The sequence below is a fragment of the Cimex lectularius genome, unplaced genomic scaffold (assembly GCF_000648675.2).
Source record: "Cimex lectularius strain Harlan isolate CLEC.00 unplaced genomic scaffold, Clec_2.1 scaffold67, whole genome shotgun sequence".
NCBI classification, from domain to species: domain Eukaryota; kingdom Metazoa; phylum Arthropoda; class Insecta; order Hemiptera; family Cimicidae; genus Cimex; species Cimex lectularius.
Window position 1 is genome coordinate 1,139,092 of NW_019392738.1, and position 20,171 is coordinate 1,159,262.

The 20,171-nt window shown below is 34.3% G+C and overlaps 1 protein-coding gene across 6 annotated transcripts in view; it reads left to right on the top strand.

Annotated features, from left to right (window-relative positions):
* LOC106667535 (long-chain-fatty-acid--CoA ligase 5) overlaps positions 1-20,171 on the top strand; it is a 37,688-nt gene that overhangs the window by 16,670 nt on the left and 847 nt on the right. For 5 of the 6 annotated variants that reach the window (XM_014395565.2, XM_014395537.2, XM_014395584.2 and 2 more), the window contains 9 exons: positions 14,269-14,392; positions 14,458-14,727; positions 14,787-14,986; positions 15,044-15,244; positions 15,349-15,566; positions 15,631-15,781; positions 15,837-16,115; positions 19,757-19,900; positions 19,972-20,145. In XM_014395565.2, coding sequence (XP_014251051.1) covers positions 14,269-14,392; positions 14,458-14,727; positions 14,787-14,986; positions 15,044-15,244; positions 15,349-15,566; positions 15,631-15,781; positions 15,837-16,115; positions 19,757-19,900; positions 19,972-20,145 — 1,761 coding nt within the window. Of the gene's footprint in view, positions 1-1,013; positions 1,151-14,268; positions 14,393-14,457; positions 14,728-14,786; positions 14,987-15,043; positions 15,245-15,348; positions 15,567-15,630; positions 15,782-15,836; positions 16,116-19,756; positions 19,901-19,971; positions 20,146-20,171 lie in introns of those variants that run through there. The other variant, XM_014395575.2, reaches the window with a different exon arrangement.

Sequence of the window (20,171 nt, forward strand, 5' to 3'; positions counted from 1 at the left end):
TTTTTTGCAATAACTAATTAAGAAATGAAAAAAAAAGTTTCAACATTTTCTTTTTTTCAAAAAAATCATCGGAAGCCATAGAACAAACCCTGAAATCTGTCTTTTTTTAAAAAAATGTCTAATGTTAAATAATTAATAAATGAAAAAATGGTTTCGAGACTTCGTTTTTGGCCAAAATTTCATCAGATCTATGGAAGAAACCCTGAAATCTGACATTTCCTACGTTTTTTCCGTGATTTTTTAAACATAAACTAATGGTAAATTGGAAAACCGACAGTTCATAATTTTCTCTGTAGGTTTTATACTCACCTAATGTTGTAGGATTAACATTAATAAATTCTCGTTAAGACACACATTCCTGAAAGGAAACATTGGAAACCCACGAAACTGAGAATCTTGGTTTTTAAAAAAAATTACTTGTAAGAAATGGGATAGCCGGATGTGAGAAAAATATTTTTTTCAAATGACATACAATAATGTTTTCCATTAATTAAATTATTTTTTATTACATGCTAAGTTTTTTATAGGGAATATTTTTCCTTTGACAGCTTGATTATTAATCATCATGCCGATTATTTACGTAACTTTATCACACTTGATAATGGATACCAATAGCAAATCAGCGGGACTTTATTGTTGAGTTTTTTTAATTGGGAATCTTTTACTGTATGTTTTATTTATTCATTAAAACCAAAATTGCTATTTATGTATCTGTTGGTTGTCTTACTTTTTATAACTAGGTTTATCTTTTATAGGTTGCAACTCGTTATAAATCAAATCCTTCGTTAAACGTATAATGTAATGAACTAAAAATAGATTGTATCCTTAGTTCTAGGCCCCCTCGTACATCTTTCTCGTGAAAATGTAAATATTATCGTTTGAACGACGATTCAATCAGATTGCCGAAGCAGGATATCGGGCCAGGAGCAGTTTCGACCCCCTTATATTTGGTCGGGCGTAACAAAGTGGCCCCCAGTGGGACCTACAAAAATAGTCGAGTCCGATTCAAAAAGAGGGCCAGTGTGTTTCGGTGAGTGCGTTGGGTGAAGTGCGTTCGGGGAACATGTGCGGAACAAAGTGCACTGGATGCTGCTTCCACGAGCCTCTCAAAATACCCATAGACCTCAATCACCAGTCGGACCAGATAAAAGTAAGTCCGTAAAAGACAGGATTAAGAAAATATCCGAAAGGGGGTTCGATATTTTGTGAACATTTAACTTTTTGAAATTGTGGGTGCCTTTTTATCTTGAGAACATTTTTGAAGTAAGGAATATAATTTATAGGTTTAATATTTATTATTTATATTTACATATTTGTTTAAGCTATATAGTTAAAAATTTCTAGGATGGCTAGCAAAATCGACTATACAAAAACTACCTTATCTGACTTTCGCTTCTGATTTGTCATTTTAGTTTTTACATAAAAAAAAACTGATGAAATTTTTTAAGTGGGTTGTCAAAGTCCTACCATTCTTAGAAGGAGGTTTATCAACTTAATCACGTGTTAAGTTAAACTTGATCGACTTAGTCTTTTAACATGTCAACCGTCCATTTCATGTGATTAATTGATGAAATTTTTTAAGTGTGTTGTCAAAGTCCTACCATTCTTGGAGGGAGGTTTATCAACTTAATCATGTCTTAAGTTAAACTTGATCGACTTAGGAGATTTATTTCAGGAGATTTTACAAAAATAAGTAATTATTTTATACAAATACTAAAGAATTGTCACAGCAAGCATCTGATTTTTATTCTGGAAAAATATTCCATAAAAAGTGGGCAGTCGGTCGCATAACCAACAAAGCAGAATTTACCATATTTTCATAATGTAGTATTAGTGCAAAATTAATTTAATCAAATATACGCGTTTTTTAAGGCAACTGCTCTACAAATTAAAAAAAATATATTGGGTAAACTAATCAGTTTAGAACTTATTTAAAAATGTATTCAAAAACTTCTAGACATTACTTTCTAATTATAAAATTAATTAATTAGTAGTTATAGTGTGATAATATTCCAAATAAAAGGGCATATCTGGCGAGTTGGCCTTTACGTTACAACTGACCAACACAGTTTCCGAATATTCAACATTATTGGACGAGTTGTCACCAAAAGGTAATTGGCTTTTTACAGCCAGCAAGAAGAGAAAAGGGGAGAAACTTTTGCCAAGTTGGATTGTGACCTAAAAATATAATTTCTTCGGACACTTCAGGCCTTGACATGAACGTTTGTATTATAAATGTTTTAAGCGTGGTGATTTTTTTTAGAGTTACAACTGGCCAAATTTAAACGATAAAAATTTTGATAGTAAAGTTGTGCCGGCGAAGATCAATTTTCCCAGATGATAGATTTGTAATGATAATTAACGAACTTCCGCGAGATACTTCTTCAACCAAAAGTTCACTAATTATTTGTCCGATTCTATTATCGAAGAAAAGCCAACTAACAAAGTAAAAATAGTGGTAATTTTCCCAGGGGTTTTCTGCCTTTAACAGATAAAGCTTGAAAATTAAGACAAAGACGATTTGCTTCCAGACAACTTGGACTTTGTTATTTATTATTGTTCAAGTACGATCAGTTATCAGTATCGATGGGTTATCTAATAAATTATCAAATATTTTTTTAATATATAATTCAGTTAATTTGAGCAGGTCTGCTGTATCAATTAGTTCCAAGTTTTGCCAGTTCCATTTATATTTTATCATCTTAAAAATGTATCTCCTTTTAATTTTTTTCAACAATTTTCTTATTGAATTGTCAAAAGTCAGAAGTCAATTATCATCAATCCCTAGGTCAACATTTATACTTTAATAAGGCAAGGATTAACGTGCTAACAAAGCATGAAGTGGATTACCGATACTTAATAATAAGGTATCCCAGAAAATTAATTCAGACTTGAAATAAAAATTATCTATGCTTAGGTTTTTTAATCTTTAAGGTTTTTTGGTTTGTATGTGTAAATTAAGATTAATTCAGACACCTCCAAATTAAAAAGTTGTGTAAGTTAAATTAAGGTTAATTCCGACAATTCCAAAATACAAAGTTCTGTCTGTTAAGGTTAATTGAGACAATTGCGAAATACAAAGCTCTATCCATTAAATTAAGGATAATTCAGACAGTTCGGAAATATAAAGTTCTGTCAGTTAAAATAAGGTTAATTCAGACAGTTTCGAAATACAAAGTTCTGTCAGTTAAAATAAGGTTAATTCAGACAGTTTCGAAATACAAAGTTCTGTCAGTTAAAATAAGGTTAATTTCAGACAGTTCAGAAATACAAAGTTGGGTCAGTTAAAAAGGTTAATTCCGACAGTTCCTCAGTACAAAGTCCTTAAGGTTAATTCAGACATTTACGAAATACAAAGTTCTGTCTGTTAAATTATGGTTAATTGAGACAATTTCGAAATACAAACCTATGTCCATTACATTAAGGTTAATTCAGACATTTCCGAAATACAAAATCTTTAAGCTTTCGGGCAATTTCGAAATACAAAGTTCTGTCAGTTAAAAAGGTTAATTCAGACAGTTCCAAAGTACAAAATCCTTAAGGTTAATTCATACATTTACGATGTACAAAGTTCTGCCTGTTAAATTAAGGTTAATTGAGACAGTTGCGAAATACAAAGCTATGTCCATTAAATTAAGGTTAATTCAGTCAGTTCCGAAATACAAAGTCCTTAAGCTTTCAGCCAGTTTCGAAATACAAAGTCCTTAAGCTTTCAGACAGTTTCGAAATACAAAGTCCTGTCAGTTAAAATAAGGTTAATTTCAGACAGTTCCGAAATACAAAGGTCTCTCAGTTAAAAAGGTTAATTCAGACAGTTCCAAAGTACAAAATCCCTAAGGTTAATTCAGACATTTACGAAGTACAAAGTTCTGTCTGTTAAATTAAGGTTAATTGAGACATCTTTATTGACCGTTAGTTAACGATTATTTGGAGATCGTGAGATGCGGTCTTGTGTGACGTAGGTTTTAGAAAACCATTTTCTTTATTGTGCCAACGTTTCGATCTTTATTGAGGTCATCTTCAGGGCCTGGGATTTATAAACATTGTTTAAATTTTACACATACATGTAGGATGTGAAAAAAATGAATTTATACAATGCTAGAAATTTTAAATTCAAAATATTTGTACTTAATGGAGACAGTTGCGAAATTCAAAGCTCTGTCTATTAAATTGAGGTTATTTCGGACAGTTCGGAAATACAAAGCTCTGTCAGTTAAATAAGGTTATGCGGAAAGTTATGAAATACAAAGCTCTGTAAGGTAAATTAAGGTTCATTGGGACAGTTCCGAAATACAAAGCTCTGTCAATTAAAGTAAGGTTATTCGGACAGTTACGAAACACAAAGGTCTGTCATTTAATAAAATAAGGTTAATTCCGACAGTTCCAAAATCCTTAAGGTTAATTCACTGAATATGATGCAAAGCAGAAACGTGTTTGAATGCCATCGAAACCCGCGAATTGTAGACTGTCCAATGAGATTAAAAAAGTAAATTCAGAAATAAAGTCATTCCATTTTTCTATAATTAATAATTGAAAAAATCAATCCGTTAAACAATTCTAAGATAACCTCATGCCCTCTGTTCTAACCATCTGTTGTTGGTTTTTTGCTCGGTTTAACCACATGGCTTAGGTGTGTTACTATGCGAGAAGCTAAATTATATTCCCAATGGTACGACCAAGGAGAAATATCTCGTCTATTTACGTTGACGCCTCGATCAGTCGTTTTCTCAGACGCGCCACCGATATTTTCAGGGCGGGCAGGTGTACTGGAATTAATCTTAGACAGAAGAGGAAAAGGGCTAGAATGGAATGTCTTTATAATTTAAAACGTTTATTTTTACACAAAATTATCACCACGAATATGATAAATTTGTACTTCCGATCAAAGTGACCAGAAAAGATGAGGTTGTATCAAGTAAATTCGTGTGCATGCAGGAGGGATTAACCTCGCAATATGTCGTGTGAACTAATCCCTTTTACATATTTATTATCAAGTAAAATTCAATGGTATGAGACAGGATTCGAACCCAGAAATACTCCAGCTAGAGTGGAAAAGCGTTGGAGACCTTAACCCTTTGCTCCCCTACTCCGAGATTGCTTCTTGCTTGATTATGTTTCTATTTTATCTTAATTATATACAACGGGGTTGAAAGAAAACAATAAATTGTCTCATGTAATCTGCCTGAAATTAGTCGTTTATTTAATATTGTTTTATTTAAAAAAGTAATATAAATTATTATATTCATAAATATGATATAACAGCACCTTCTGGTACCTGTTTTAATTTGAATGTGGCATTTGATCGGTAAGATGAACAGAAAGGTCACATTGATGAATGAATTATTAAACGTTATTTTAGTTTCGTTTATTTCAATTGACAATATTTTTGATTATAATTATTTTTTATTGACTGTTTTAAACGTTAAAAGTAAAAGTGGCTTCTAGTTAATTTCGTACGAGTTGCTATAATAATAATTATGTGGGAAATTTAGGTGTCACAAACAACTGAGGTCATCGGCAACCATATGCGTGTTTTTACTTCTTTTTCTCTTCTTTCACGCATATTTTTCAGCCTTAGGTCATTTGACCGTCTCGTTATGGTTACTCTGCTTTTATATGAAAACTAAGTTGATTTTATAAAATGCTCATTTTTACCTAAGTTGTCAGCTACATAATAATACATCACTACAAACATAGAAGACTGGTCACATTTATTCTCTCAGAGAACTAGATAATCTTCGGGCGGGGTTGAACGGGCTCCGTTCTCGCTAATAATTTAATTTTACTCTCCAGAAGCCTCACTCTCTCCCAAGAGTATTCGATATTCTTCGGAGCGGGGTTAAAACCAGCCCCTTCCTTTCACGCTAATAAATTACATTCATTTCAATAAATTAACATAAAAGCAACATGCGATATAAACATAGAAGTCTGGTCACGTTTATTCTCTCAGAGAGCTCGTTAATGCTCTAGGCTGGGTTAATCAACCCTTTCCTTTCACGCTAATAAATTACATTCATTTCAATAAATTAACATAAACACAACATCCGATATAAACGTAGAAGTCTGGTCACATTTATTCTCTCAGAGAGCTCGATAATGTTAAGTAACCCCTTCCTTTCACGCTAATAAATTACATCCATTTCTGCAAATTAAGATTAACGCGACATAACACGAACACATATATAGAAAAATCGCTAAAGCTCCAAGACTTCGCAAGGCACACTGATATGCCAAAATATTCTTTATGTACGTCAAGCTTTCTACAATTGAAAAGGTACACGTGAGCTATTCGTGTATGACCTGTGCGTAGTCTTGCCAGTATAGTTATTTTCCTTTTCGTCCTCCTTGGACCAGGGACCGTTCCAGGGAGTTGTACTGTATTCAATTTTGAAATAAGCAATAATACTGATTTGTTTAAAGTGACTGTTTAAAATAAAATGTCTAAGATGGCACAGTTTAAATAGCGAAATAGTTGTTGCGAAACTTATCCTTGGTGTAATCCGTGTCGGATTGATGAGTTTACTATCGAAATGTTTATTTTCTCCATCCACAACGTATTTTAATGTCCTCTAGTACATGTATACATGCCAGAATACAGGTTTGTGGAGCGGACATCGAGGTTGTGGCTTTAACTGTCCAAAACGACCCTAACCGAACGCTCGTAATTTCGAGATGTTGGTTGTCGTTTGGTGACGGGCCAAGTTAAAAAGGCATTTAGCTTCTTTGCTTTTTTTTAAACTGACGTGCAAATAAACGGCCTCGTATGATTTAAAGTGACTTCATCTTTGGATATTATATATTTCCCGGGTTAATCTTTATGGCATCTGGTCTATAGATGGACTGTTTATCCGCTAGATCAGTTCGGCCTGGCCCAGAATCAATATTTTATTATAAATCCGGACATTTCAAGGATTGTTTTGTAAAGGAAGACATTATTCACTATCCTAATTTAAATCTCTCTCCAAACAGGTACAAAAATATATATTTAAATTTACAATAATTAACATTTAATAAAAATAGTAAATGTATGCATGATTCTTTGATCATAAGGAATCATGACCATTTTTAAACTAAAAAAATTCCCAAGGACATAGACAAACGTGGCAGTTTAACTTTGCCTATTTTCCAAAATTTAAGTTCTCCAGATTTAAAAACAATTAAAAGTTATAATTTTCAAAAATATACATATTCTCAAAATATAACTAAATCTTGTCTTGTTGTAAATTTTTAAAAGAGAATCAATTTTTCAATTCGTGTTTGTTATAATGATTTTTTCTCACTGTTTAACTTTTCTTTTTCCTTAAAACTTGCCTGTTATTACAATTGTCGCTAGAGCTTAACACCTGAAAAGTTCAGGAGGATGACAATAAATTCTAAATAAAGGAGTCTAACTGGCAGACGTCCCCTAGAAAAATATACAAGCGGCCAACAGAAGCTATAAAGGTTAACGTCGGTCACAAATAGACCTAAGGCTTTCGATACGTCAAAAATATGAAAATCCAGGGCATCATGTGAAATAATGGGTCGACTTTAAAGGGTGAATTTAAATTATGCACACCAAGAGGCAAAACAAAAAAAGAGGCAACCCTTAATATTTTTCATTATTTCTTAGACAATCCTCCAAATCTTACAATATTCGATCCGTTTTAAAGGATTAGAGGTAAATAAAATACAGAAAAACTTTCCCTCTACAATTTACAATTTTATAGATAAATCTTTGAATAGTCATTCTCTTTGTTGGTTTTTCTTTAAAGCTTATAACGTTCTGGTAGTTTGATATTTTTAAGTCTCAAATTTGTCTGAGTGATGGTTTTAAGTGATAGATTCAGCTAGAGTCATAGCATTGTTAAAAGATGGAAGAAGTCAAGCATATGTTGCCAGGGTGCTTAACATTCCCAGATCAACTGTCCGAAGGGTCTTCCATACCAAGATATGGGAGGTTACTTAAGAAGCCATGGATCTCAGAGAGATGATAATTTTATTTGCTTCTAATGTACTCTATCGATGGTGAGATCAGGCAGCACTGTAAGTCGAAGAATTTCAAAAGGTTGATCACGTGCGAGAAAACCTGCCACTGGTCCAGAACTGACAAGGCACAGAACAGCTCGGTTGTTTCGTAAGAGGTTTTGAGGTTTTCTTATGGCCGAGGATTTGGAGAACAGCAGAGCGATATATCAACAGTTTCACTCCGGAGATGCTATGGGAGGTTGTGGTGTTATGGTTTGGGCAAGCATTTGTATAAGAAGGTCGCACAAACTTGATCTTATCGAAGGTTGTCTAATAGCTTGACACATTGAAGATGTGTTATCAGACCTTGCCACAAATTGGCGACTGTTTTATTTTTATGCATAACAATCCAAGGCACCACACAGCTAGGATCATTGGTGACTACTTGGAATGGGCTTGAATTCAATGTCAGGAGTGGCTTCATGTAGGCCTTTGGTAGTTGTCAAAGAGGGAAATTCCTGATTCCAGAGAATTGGCAGGAGTTAAGAAAGAAAGGAAGTTCCATGTACCAAATTCGTCTCAGTAAGAAGTACTGTATGTAATTTGACCTTTGATAAATTATTGATTTGTGTGCATATCTTATGTAATATTATGTATTAACTTTGCAAATATTGTTTTTTTTTAAATAAGAAAAATTTATAGTCTTATCAAATCGATTAAACAGGACGGTTTTCCACAACTCGGTGGGTACTTTTAACCCGTCCGTATGAATTATTCAATTTGATTCTAATAAATCTCAGTCAAACGGTCAGTCTTTTTTTTTTACCATCAGACAGGGTCAATTGAAACGGATATGTAAATAGTAGTCTCGTTTTGGAAGTTTGCCTTGCGTCGGAGAATCTTTGCTCTTTTTGGACGGTGGTCAATCGAGTGAGGACGGCGTGTCAATTTATTTAGCCTATTAAACCGAAATGTGTAGTGCTATCTGTCATTGAAACTGTTAGGATTCAAAGGTCGCCCAAAAAAGTACGTAATAAGTCAATTTGGCCGAAAACTTTTTTTTTATCAATAAGAAACATGTTGAACCAGGACTCGTCATTTGACTCAAACTCGTTTCGACTTTTCGCCATCTTCAGTGAGAAACGGTCTGTGACCCAGGGAGGATAGATCATAATGTCCGAAAAAGACTAAACAATTAAAAATTGAAACCTATGAACATGCAATTTGATACTTATCTTGCCTGAGTCTGGATAAGGGGGTCTCCCTGCTTATATCCTTGACACACCATTGAAGATGGCGAAATACCGAAACGCCGCTGACACAAACCTAGGGTGATTAGGAACGACCAAATAAATAAAAACTGAAACTTATGAACATGTATTTTGGTACTTACTTTGCCTGAGTCCGAATAAGTGGGTCTCCCTGCTTATATCCTTGACACACCACTGAACATGGCGAAATACTGAAACGCCTCTGACATACAAATCTAGGGAGGTTAGGCAAGTTCAGTATAATCGGAAAGGACCAAATAAATAAAACAGAAACTTATGGAAGTGTAATTTGGTCATAACATTACTTAGGTCTGGATGTGTGTCTCTCCCTGCTTATATCCTTGACACACCACTGAACATGGCGAAATACCGAAACGCCCTGACAGACAAACCTAGGGAGGTTAGGCAAGTCCAAAATAATCGGAAACGGCGAAATAAAAACTGAAATTTACGCACCTGTAATTTGGTCATAACATTACTTAGGTCTGGACCTGACTCTCCCTGCTTATAACCCTGACTCACCACTGAACATGGCGAAATACCGAAACGCCTCTGTCAGACAAACCTAGGGAGGTTAGGCAAGTCCAAAATAATCGGAAACGGCGAAATAAAAACTGAAACTTACGCACCTGTAATTTGGTCATAACATTACTTAGGTCTGGACCTGTCTCTCCCTGCTTATAACCCTAACACACCACTGAAGATGGCGAAATACCGAAACGCCTTTGACAGGCTAGCCCAAGGAGGATAGGCAGACGATAATGATCGAAAACGACTAAATAAATAAAAACTAAATCTTATAAATCTGTAATTTGGTTACCTTACTAAGGTCTGGACGTGTGTCTCACCCTGCTTATAACTCTGACACACTACTGAAGATGGCGAAATACCGAAACGCCGCTGACAGATAAACCTAGGGTGGTTAGGCAAGACCAAAATAATCGGAAAGGACCAAATAAATAAAACAGAAACTTATGGAAGTGTAATTTAATCTTTACCTTACCTGAAACTGGATGTGTTTCTTTCCCTACTTATAACCCCATCAGACCAACCCAGGAAGGACAGATCAAATAAATAAAATCTGAAACTTATGAAACTGTAAATTTTGATTCTTACTTTACCTGGGTCTGGAGTGTCTCTCCCTGCATATATTTGTTAATATTTATAAATTATCTTTCCCTGTAGCTTTTTCTTTAGAATAATTCTTTTCTAAATATTACAAAAAAACAGCTAGATGTTGAAGTGCTTGGTTGAACCCCACAGTTCCACTCCGTCCAAAGTGTGCGCAGTTTTGTATAGGGTTAGTTTATTGTTGACTGTCAAGACGGATTTCGGTCCTAGAAGTCGTCGTAGATGACCAAGTCTTCTGTGAGGATTCCACGTCTGCTATCTAGTACTAACTCCTAAGCAATTGACTTGAATGTAAGTAGGTATCTGTTGATCATGTACAGTGGAGGGCAAGACTTTTTTCAATGTAGAACACCAAGTACATTTTTGCCCTCCACCTTTTGCACCAGTCTTCGATTAGGGTGTATAGGTCAGCCGTATAAATGATATAAAGCATGGGAGCAAGAATGCTCCCTTGTGGGACGCCTGCTTGTATCTGACTTCAGAGAACTCGTTGCCGTTGTAGAGAAAATAACGATTTTACTTGCTTTTCTAAGTATAAAAAAGCTGTTTTACATTATGGTAGATTAAAATAGAGGTTTTTCCACCTGGATAAAAAACACTTCATACTTTCCCTACATACTAAAATAAAATAGTTGTATTCAATATTCCTTGTTTTGCAGGAAATCTCGCATAACTCTACTTTATCGAGTTTTTTAAGCCTCTTAGCAATTCTATCTTAAAACATTTTATATAATAAAAAAATAACAGATTTGATTTTAAACTTTTGTATTGGAAGTGAAGCATTTCTAGGGACGATTGTTAAGCCGTGGTGCTCGATCGATCGGCCATGTGTCTTCCGTTAGCTTAGGGTGTTGCCATACACATGGGCACAACAATAACAAACGCTTTTCGACAATTTTTTATTGAATAAGTATTTTTCCCATCCCCAACTACCACTAAGAATCATTTTTCAAATTATTCAACGTATTCGGGATTGATTATTCATAGGGTAGATCGAACTGGACGGATATAAAGCATTTCAGGTTTATGATGTAACATATTGTTTATTTTGGGTTTGAAAACAATGGAACCCTAATTTGCCCTAAGTTTGAATGTAAATATAGATCTAAACTATAATAAACCTACATTATTTATATTTAAGAAAAAAATTGTTCAACATTTCAGAATTTCAGTATGGCCGGTTGTTTGTCTATTTCACCAAAAATCAGAAGTCCTGATTTCTTAATATTGTAATACAAGATTATACTTTCTATTTGTGTTGTCCGATAACGTATGTACTAATATTGACTTCTGATTATAATTGAATAAACAAAATGGCGAAGTCCTTGGCAGGATGCATCTCCTTTCAAATGCACGATTTATACCCAAAAAAAAACTGATTATTTTGTACGATACAATTTAAAGATTCAAACACCAATTTGAAATTAAAACTTAAAAAAACAATTTTGTGTATTAAATAATTTATTCGGTGCTTCGTGCGGCGACAGTTAAATCGAAATCGATAATCCAAAAACTTCTCCCGTTTGCTTCCTTTTAAAAAATAAAAACCTTCTGTCCCCTCGTTAAATTATTCACGGGTCTTTTCCTTCTGTCGTGTTATTGATTGGTGAATATTGCTGAAACTATTTCAACCGTAATTTCAATCGTGGAAGATTCCAAAAAGGAATTTCCGCCCGAGAAGTGTCACGAGCCGAGAAGATGGCGTCCTCCAAGTTAGAAAATATTTTAACCGAATCGTCAATTTTCCTTTGGTTTTATACCTTGTTCTAAAATCCTTCTAAAATTGTTCCATCTAAGTTGACGGTTTTGGCAAGTATTGGATTCCAAAACAGGCCGCCTCCTTCGGCAAACCAAAAAATACTGACACAAAAACTTGTGTAAACGTTTACAAGTTTTTGAGGGTCGTTTAAGCTTAATTTGGCCCCTTTTATATGTATATAAACTTAAAGATGAAGTATGCTGTTTTAATAGCGAAACATATTTAACATTAAAATATTTGCCAGATTGTTTAGGCCTGCTCTTTCTTAGCTGTCTATAAATGTCAGACGAATTTCGTCCTTTTGCCATCATCAGTGGTGGTTTAGTAAAGAAGAAATGCATATTATAGAGCAAAACAAAATGTAATCAAACCAAAATGACCAGAAACGACTAAGTTACTAGTTTACCCTAAAAAAAAAAATTTTTTTAAAAATAAAAAAATCGCAACGTGGATGGATATAGCATATTGTAACAAATCTGTTCACAAAAAATAAATAAATATGAAAATAAAAATAAAATAAATTAGTTCCAGTAGACAATGAGTGCAAACAATTTTTTAACATCCGATGATTTCATTTTTGTTAATTCTTGGTTTTAAAATTATTAAAATATAATAATTCAGATTAAAAATGAATATACTTGACAGTAGACTTACAGACTTACCGAACAAAACTCAGAATCATTGCCGGCCACAAGATGGATTTGAACCTGACATACTTACAAATGGTTTTTTTTCTTTTTCAAAAACACTGGCACCCTGAGGGTTTTATGACCTCGCTGTTGCAAACCTACGTTAAAAAAATTAATTAATTAAAAAAACTATCGTTGAATATGATACCGGCCTTCCATGATAAATAATAAAGCTAGTAGATTGAGGATGAAGCCATGAAGGTAAAAAAAAACTTGTTTTCTGTTCTGATTCCTTCCTCAGGATTGTTTAAAAAAAATCACTTTATAATTAGCTGGACATGGGTCCCAAATAATAGGTTGCGTGGTTCGTACCATTTGGACTACATGTCCAGGCTAATCAAACTCATTTTCTGATATCAAGCTTTTGGCTGAATTTGACGCCTTCCTCAGGACTTTGAAAATCTGTTAAAAAAAAAAAAAAAATGTTGTGCAGTTCATACTATTAAGACCACAAGTCCGGGCTTTTTTTTTATATTTATTTATATATTTTTTTTAAACAGATTTTCTAAGTCCTGAGGAAGGCGTTAAATTCAGCCAAAAACTCGATATAAGAAAATGAGTTGTTTTACCTTCTCGGCTTTATCCGTGATCTAGCTTTTTTTTTAAATTTTATTTTGATTTATTCATTTATTTATTTTTTAATGAGGGTATTTCAAGTACGAGATGTGCCTCGAGATGCCGATGTTTTTGTAAAAAAAGCCCATTTATAAGTATGTTGGGTTCGAACTCAGGGCTGCTGGATTTGAACCCAGGACCTTTACCTTACTGCGATTAGGGCCATGTCAACACCTAAACCATTGTGGCCACCCCCCCCCAAAAAAAAAGGATTAGTGTTTTTCCAACTGTAAAAAAAATTAATGTATTAGAACAAGATTTATATTAATCCATGTTTTACAAAACAGCTCATTATAGTTTACCAAAGATTTTGAAGGATATTTTTTTTTCAAAATAATTTTTAAAATTAAAGTTATTTCTTTCGGTTTTAAATGTTTATTTTATTTTCTATGAATGTCAATAACTTCAGCTGTAGAGATGACCCTGTTTGAACATACCGCTCGACTAGATATACAAAGATGGGGAATGCCTTGGGTGGGAGTGTGATGAGAAGCCTACAAACATGTTGTTGGGTTGAATGGAAATTCTGGCAGCATCATCTCTCTGTCAGAAATAAGCGAGGCAGGTGTGCCCAAGGACGCCTCTCCCCGTTATCCAAACATTTGAATAAAACATCTTGGTTTTAATGGAAAATCAATATCTTGATTAGATCAACAATGATTGTTTTTCACTTGGAATAAATTGTCTTGTTTATATCTATTTTTATCCAATAGAGAACTTATAACAGGGCACATTACACATTACATCATTCACATTTTTTTCCATCTACGATATCCTTATTATAATTTTTTCATTTTTATATTCAGTATTATTACTTGTATACTAGCCATTATATTTAATTGTGTTTTTCTTTCAGGGCCCTGAGATGATAAGGGTGTCCAAATTTTACAAAGACAGTAAAGATGGAAAATTTGTAAGCTTTTTATCAGAAGACACTAGGACATTGTACGACACGTTTAGAAAAGGGGCCAAATCATCTAGTAAGGACTGATTTTTCTTTACGATAATCCGTTACGAATATAAACCTTTCGATTTATTTTATTAGATGATGGGAAATGTGTCGGATGGCGAGAAAACCCTAATAAACCGTACCAGTGGATGCACTACAATGAGACGTTGCTTAGAGCGAGGAATTTTGGTTCTGGCCTCGTTTCATTGGGCCTAGCTCCCAATCCAAACACCTTTATCGGCGTCTACTCTCAAAATTGTCCGGAATGGATTTTAACGGAACAGGCCGCGTACTGTTATTCAATGGTTATTGTCCCTTTGTACGACACACTCGGTCCTGATGCATGTTCTTATATTATAAGCCAAGGTTTGTTCATTTTAACAAAGAATTCAAATGATAAAATTTACATTTTATTTTTTTTTTAGCTGAAATAGAAATTGTCGTTTGTGAAAACGATGCTAAATGTAACATGCTATTGGACAGGGCGCCCAGGCACCTTAAAAAAATCATCATTATAAAAGAAGCTAGTCCAGCCACTAAACAAAGGGCGAAAAATCGAGGAGTAGAGATCATTAAATTTGACATGGTTGAGAAACTAGGAGCAGCTAATAGTGTCCCCGAAGTGGTACGTACTTTTAATTAAAAATGCAATTAAACAATAAATAATATAAAATTTCTTCAGCCTCCGAAACCTAGTGACCTGTGTACTATATGCTACACATCTGGAACAACTGGAAATCCAAAAGGAGTTATGTTGAGCCACGAAAATGTGGTCGCTGGTGTTTGTGCTGTGATACTTCAGTTAGGTGATCATAAACCAACCGCCGATGATACAATGATATCATTCCTACCGTTAGCTCATATGTTGGAAAGGTGCTGTGAGGTGAGATCTAAAATTTTTTTATCATTTAAAACTAATTAACATTATTATAGGGTTATGTTTGTCAACCGGCAAGTTTTTTTCTTAACGTTTTAATTTCTCTGTAGAATGGGATGTACTTGGTAGGAGGTTCAGTCGGCTTCTTTTCTGGTGACATCACAAAGCTTTCTGACGATATGAAAGCACTCAGGCCAACGGTGACACCAGCGGTGCCAAGATTATTGAACAGAATATATGATAAAGTCATGGCTGAAGTTAATTCTTCTGTATTAAAAAAAATTCTTTTCAATATGGCCCTTAGCTCAAAGCACAAAGAATTAAAAAAGTATGTTTTTTAATTTTGATTTTCTATAAAACAACCAAACATTTAAATAATTTTTTGTTTTTAGAGGGATTGTCAGGAGAAACAGTTTTTGGGACAAAACAGTTTTTCGTAAAGTCCAAGAGCAGATGGGAGGGAGACTGAGAATGATGATAGTGGGCTCTGCGCCATTGGCTGGCAATGTGTTGACTTTTGCAAGATGCGCCCTTGGTTGCATGGTAATTGACGAATATGACAAACTTAAGATCTATACTCATTTGTTTTATTATTTAGATAGTCGAAGGGTACGGCCAAACTGAATGCTGCGCTCCTGTTACATTGACAGTCCAAGGGGATCACGTTCCTGAACACGTCGGCCCTCCCGTAGCATGTTGCTGTGTAAAGCTAGTCGATGTACCTGAAATGGAATACTTTGCTTCGATGAACCAAGGTGAAGTCTGCGTCAAGGGTACAAATGTCTTTCAAGGCTATTTCAAAGACCAGGACCACACATCAAAGACTATTGATGCCCTCGGTTGGCATCATACTGGCGACATCGGCCAGTGGCAACCTGTAAGTCTAAATTTTTGTGTTTTTAGGCTGATTTTCAATATTAGAACCCATTCCTTTGCCTAAAGCCTCTTATTTTGCACCTGATTTATTTTGCATTATACATCGAATTGCAAAGTGTTTGCTTTATGCGCTTGTTTGCTTTCACACCTTGTATGTATTACCAATTCCATTCAAAATTTAACAGTATTGGGTTGTCCGGAAAATAATGCAGGATTTTAAGTTTTCATTAAAAAAAATCTATATAAAATATTCTGTTTACGTTTACAGGATTACTCATTTGTATNATTATTTTGATTAAAGAACATTGCTTTAAAGTAACTAGTTTCTTTTTTTTTGTTTAATACCAAAATCCTGCATTATTTTCCGGACAACCCAATACATTCCTCGAATATTATACTTTACATTTAGTAAGTAAAAGTAAGGGAAAAAAGAATCAACAAAGTTGTATTTCATTGAAAATTTATTTGAAGGGTAGAGGGTTGGGAACTTTCAGGGGCAAGAGTTAGACAAAAGAAGGTTCCAATGAAACGGAGATGTTGTTGCCAAATGGCTTTCTATAAAAACGATTGTATCATAATTTCGCAAAATTTTGTGAGAGAGACCAGATTGTAAAGAGAAGCGGGAGAAAAGAGTGGTTTGCTGATGATGTGGACAAGAATGGAAGAGTGTGGAAGGTCACATTTCACTACCAAGATGTCTGCTGTACTTTGGATACAACCTTAGACCAATAGATGCTGTGAGTGTTCAGTTAGGGCTCCTAAAAGGCAAAACACCACGAGGGCGAGATAACTTAACTGGGACTAGGAAACACGCAAGCCCGCACAAGATATCTCGTCACTAGATTTTATCACAGTTGTATTTCCCAGGCTTGTCTGTCTCTGAGGAGGAGGAGCTTGCCTGCTTTTTCTTTGGATGAGCTATATTTTTTGCAAATTTCAACATAAAAAGAACCCAGGGAAAATTCATACTTTATAAATTTACCCTGCATTGTTTTCTTAAAAAATTGCTTCAACTTTTCAATTCAATTTTTGCACGAGGTGTGTTCCCTCCATCATTCGGAAAATCTGTCATATTCTCCCTGTTCAAGCACAGCATCCCTACTGATTCCAACAACTACAAAGGCATCTCATGTATTGACTCAGTTTTCAAAGATTTTTGCTTATTTTAAACAAATTTCATGCAGTTTTAGGAGATGTTAGGCAGACTCTACACCTACAATAACATTCGAAAATACTACAATTAATTTAGGCTTTTAATTGAGATAAAAAAAGTCAATGGCACGAGCGGGATTCGAACCCACGATCTTTGGCTTGATACGCCGCTGCTCTACCACTTGAGCTATCGTGACCTCGATCCACTCGGACACCAACTTCCCATCTCAACCCCACCTTTTTAATTTTCCCTCCTTTTTGCCATTTTTCAGCCGAATATCGTGGGTTCGAATCCCGCTCATGCCATTGACTTTTTTATCTCAACTAAAAACCTTAATTAATTGTAATATATTAATTCGTCAAGCAGACCACGAAATTAGTGAATTTAATGATTTAAAATGAATGTGTGTAGATTAGTGACCGTTAATCGATAGTTATTCAGATATCATGAGATGAGGTCGGGTGTGATGTAGGTTTCAGAAAAACATTTTCTTTATCGTGCCAACATTTCGATCTTTTATTGAGCCCTGAAGATGATCTCAATAAAAGATCGAAACGTTGGCACGATAAAGAAAATGTTTTTCTGAAACCTACATCACACCCGATCGCATCTCATGATATCTGAATAACTATTTAAAATGAAGTATACTTCACTAAAGCTCTCCGTGGCCATTTCATTTGTCGTCGAGAATCCAACCCGATTGATTACATGACATTTGAAAAATGGCAAAAAGGAGGGAAAACTCATAAGGTGGGTTGAGATGGGAAGTTAGAGTCCGAGTGGATCGAGGTCACGATAGCTCAAGTGGTAGAGCAGCGGCGTATCAAGCCGAAGATTGTGAGTTTGAATCCCGCTCGTGCCATTGACTTTTTTATCTCAACTAAAAACCTTAATTAATTGTAATATATTAATTGTTCAAGCGGACCACGAAATTAGTGAATTGGAAAATACTTTTATTGTGCAATAATATTGAGTGACAGGCCTAGACCTACAGTAACATTGCACAATACTTTTATTGTGAAATTGTATTATGACAAGCAGACCTAGACCTACAATATCTTTGCCCAAACTTTTATTGAGCAGTTTTCAATGACAGGTGGACCCTAAACCTACAATAACATTGCACAATAATTTTATTGTGCCATAGTATTGAGTGACAGGTGGACCCTAGACTTACAATAACATTGCACAATAATTTTATTGTGAAATAGTATTGAGTGACAGGCGGACTCTAGACCTACAATAACATTGCCCAATACTTTTATTGTGCAATTGTTTTCAATGATAGGCTGACCTAGACCTACAATGACAATACTTTAATGGGCAATTGTATGAAAGACATCTTGATCTTTGTTTGTTTCTTGAGCTCCTTGTGGAAATTGGTTCTTAAAGAATTAAATTTTTTCTTTACATCATCTTTCCTTGCTTCTGAAAACATCTCTTTGTATTTAGATAATAATGTTTAGTAGGCATTTTTTTTTTTTTTTTTTTTTTTTTTTGTGATCGCAATATCTTGACACTCCACAGAGCCGGAAATTCACTATATAGTTGTGTGTAATCGGCGAAGTCCCATCTCATTGAGCAAACTTCAATACTAACCACAAACAATCAAAAATATTGCACAATTGGTAATATTGTACAATATAATTGATTGTCTAGGACCCCCTTATTCCACTGTAAAACATCCTTTGAGTTGGTAGGTATCTTATCCAAAAGATGGCAAATTCGGTTTCTCAATTGCAATTGTCAATATGCTAGTAGCTTTGTTTACACTTTCAGGATCTGCTGTTAAGATTAATAATTTGGTTATTATTATCGTATCATTAGACCAAGATAACTCCTCAGCCCCTTGTTATTCTCCCTCTTTATAAACAACCTTCCTGGTGTTCTAAACTTTTTTTAGTTTTCCTGCCTTTTTATTGTAGTCTGATGAGGTTTAATAAAATACCATCCTTGACGAAGAATTCAGTTTAATATTTTTATTCTTGGACTAGTTTCAGGCTTAAAAAAAATAATTACTTTTTGATATTAAGGCTTATTGAATGTGAATTTTTCCACTGAGGTTGCAAATTGAGTTTTGTAAATAAATTTTAAATTTATCAGTTTTTAAAAATTTAGTGTTTGTTTGTAATGGAAATTTTCAAAGCTTTTTTTTTTTGGATTTCCCCAAAAATGAATAGGTCAAGAGCTACGAGAAGATATACAACGAAAACCATACACAGTTGAAAAAACATTAAATGTTGAATATATGAAAGGGTTGAGTATTGGACCATGGTTCACACAAACTTTTTTGTCACTCTGGAGGTTTGAAATTCACTGGCAAAATTTGCTATGCGAGTAACATAACAATCCCGTATAGATCCATGGAGTTGCACCCTTCAATTAGGGACTCATCGAGCAACCTTTTTACATGGGCTTTGCCCTAAAAACTTTTTATTTATTACCATGTCGTATTTTATTTTTGTAAGTTACTATTTGATGTTTTTTAGAATGGCACCTTGAAAATAATCGACAGGAAAAAACATATCTTTAAACTGTCCCAAGGAGAGTACATAGTGCCTGAAAAAATAGAAAATATTTATATAAGGAGTCAGTATGTTTACCAAGTATTTGTACATGGGGAATCTCTAAAAGTAAGTGTTCTGAATTGTAATTCTTCATAAACTAATATTTTATTAATTTAAAAAAATTCCTTTGTTTTCAGTCCTGTGTTATAGCGATTGTAGTGCCTAATGTTGATGTAGTTAAAAGCTGGGCTTTAGAAAACCAAATTGAAGGTACATTTTCTGTACTCTGTGCACATCCTGAAGTAAAGAAGTTAATATTAGATGATATGATTACCTGGGGTAAAGAAAGTGGCCTTAAATCATTTGAACAGGTAATTTTTGTTTTCATTTTCAATTA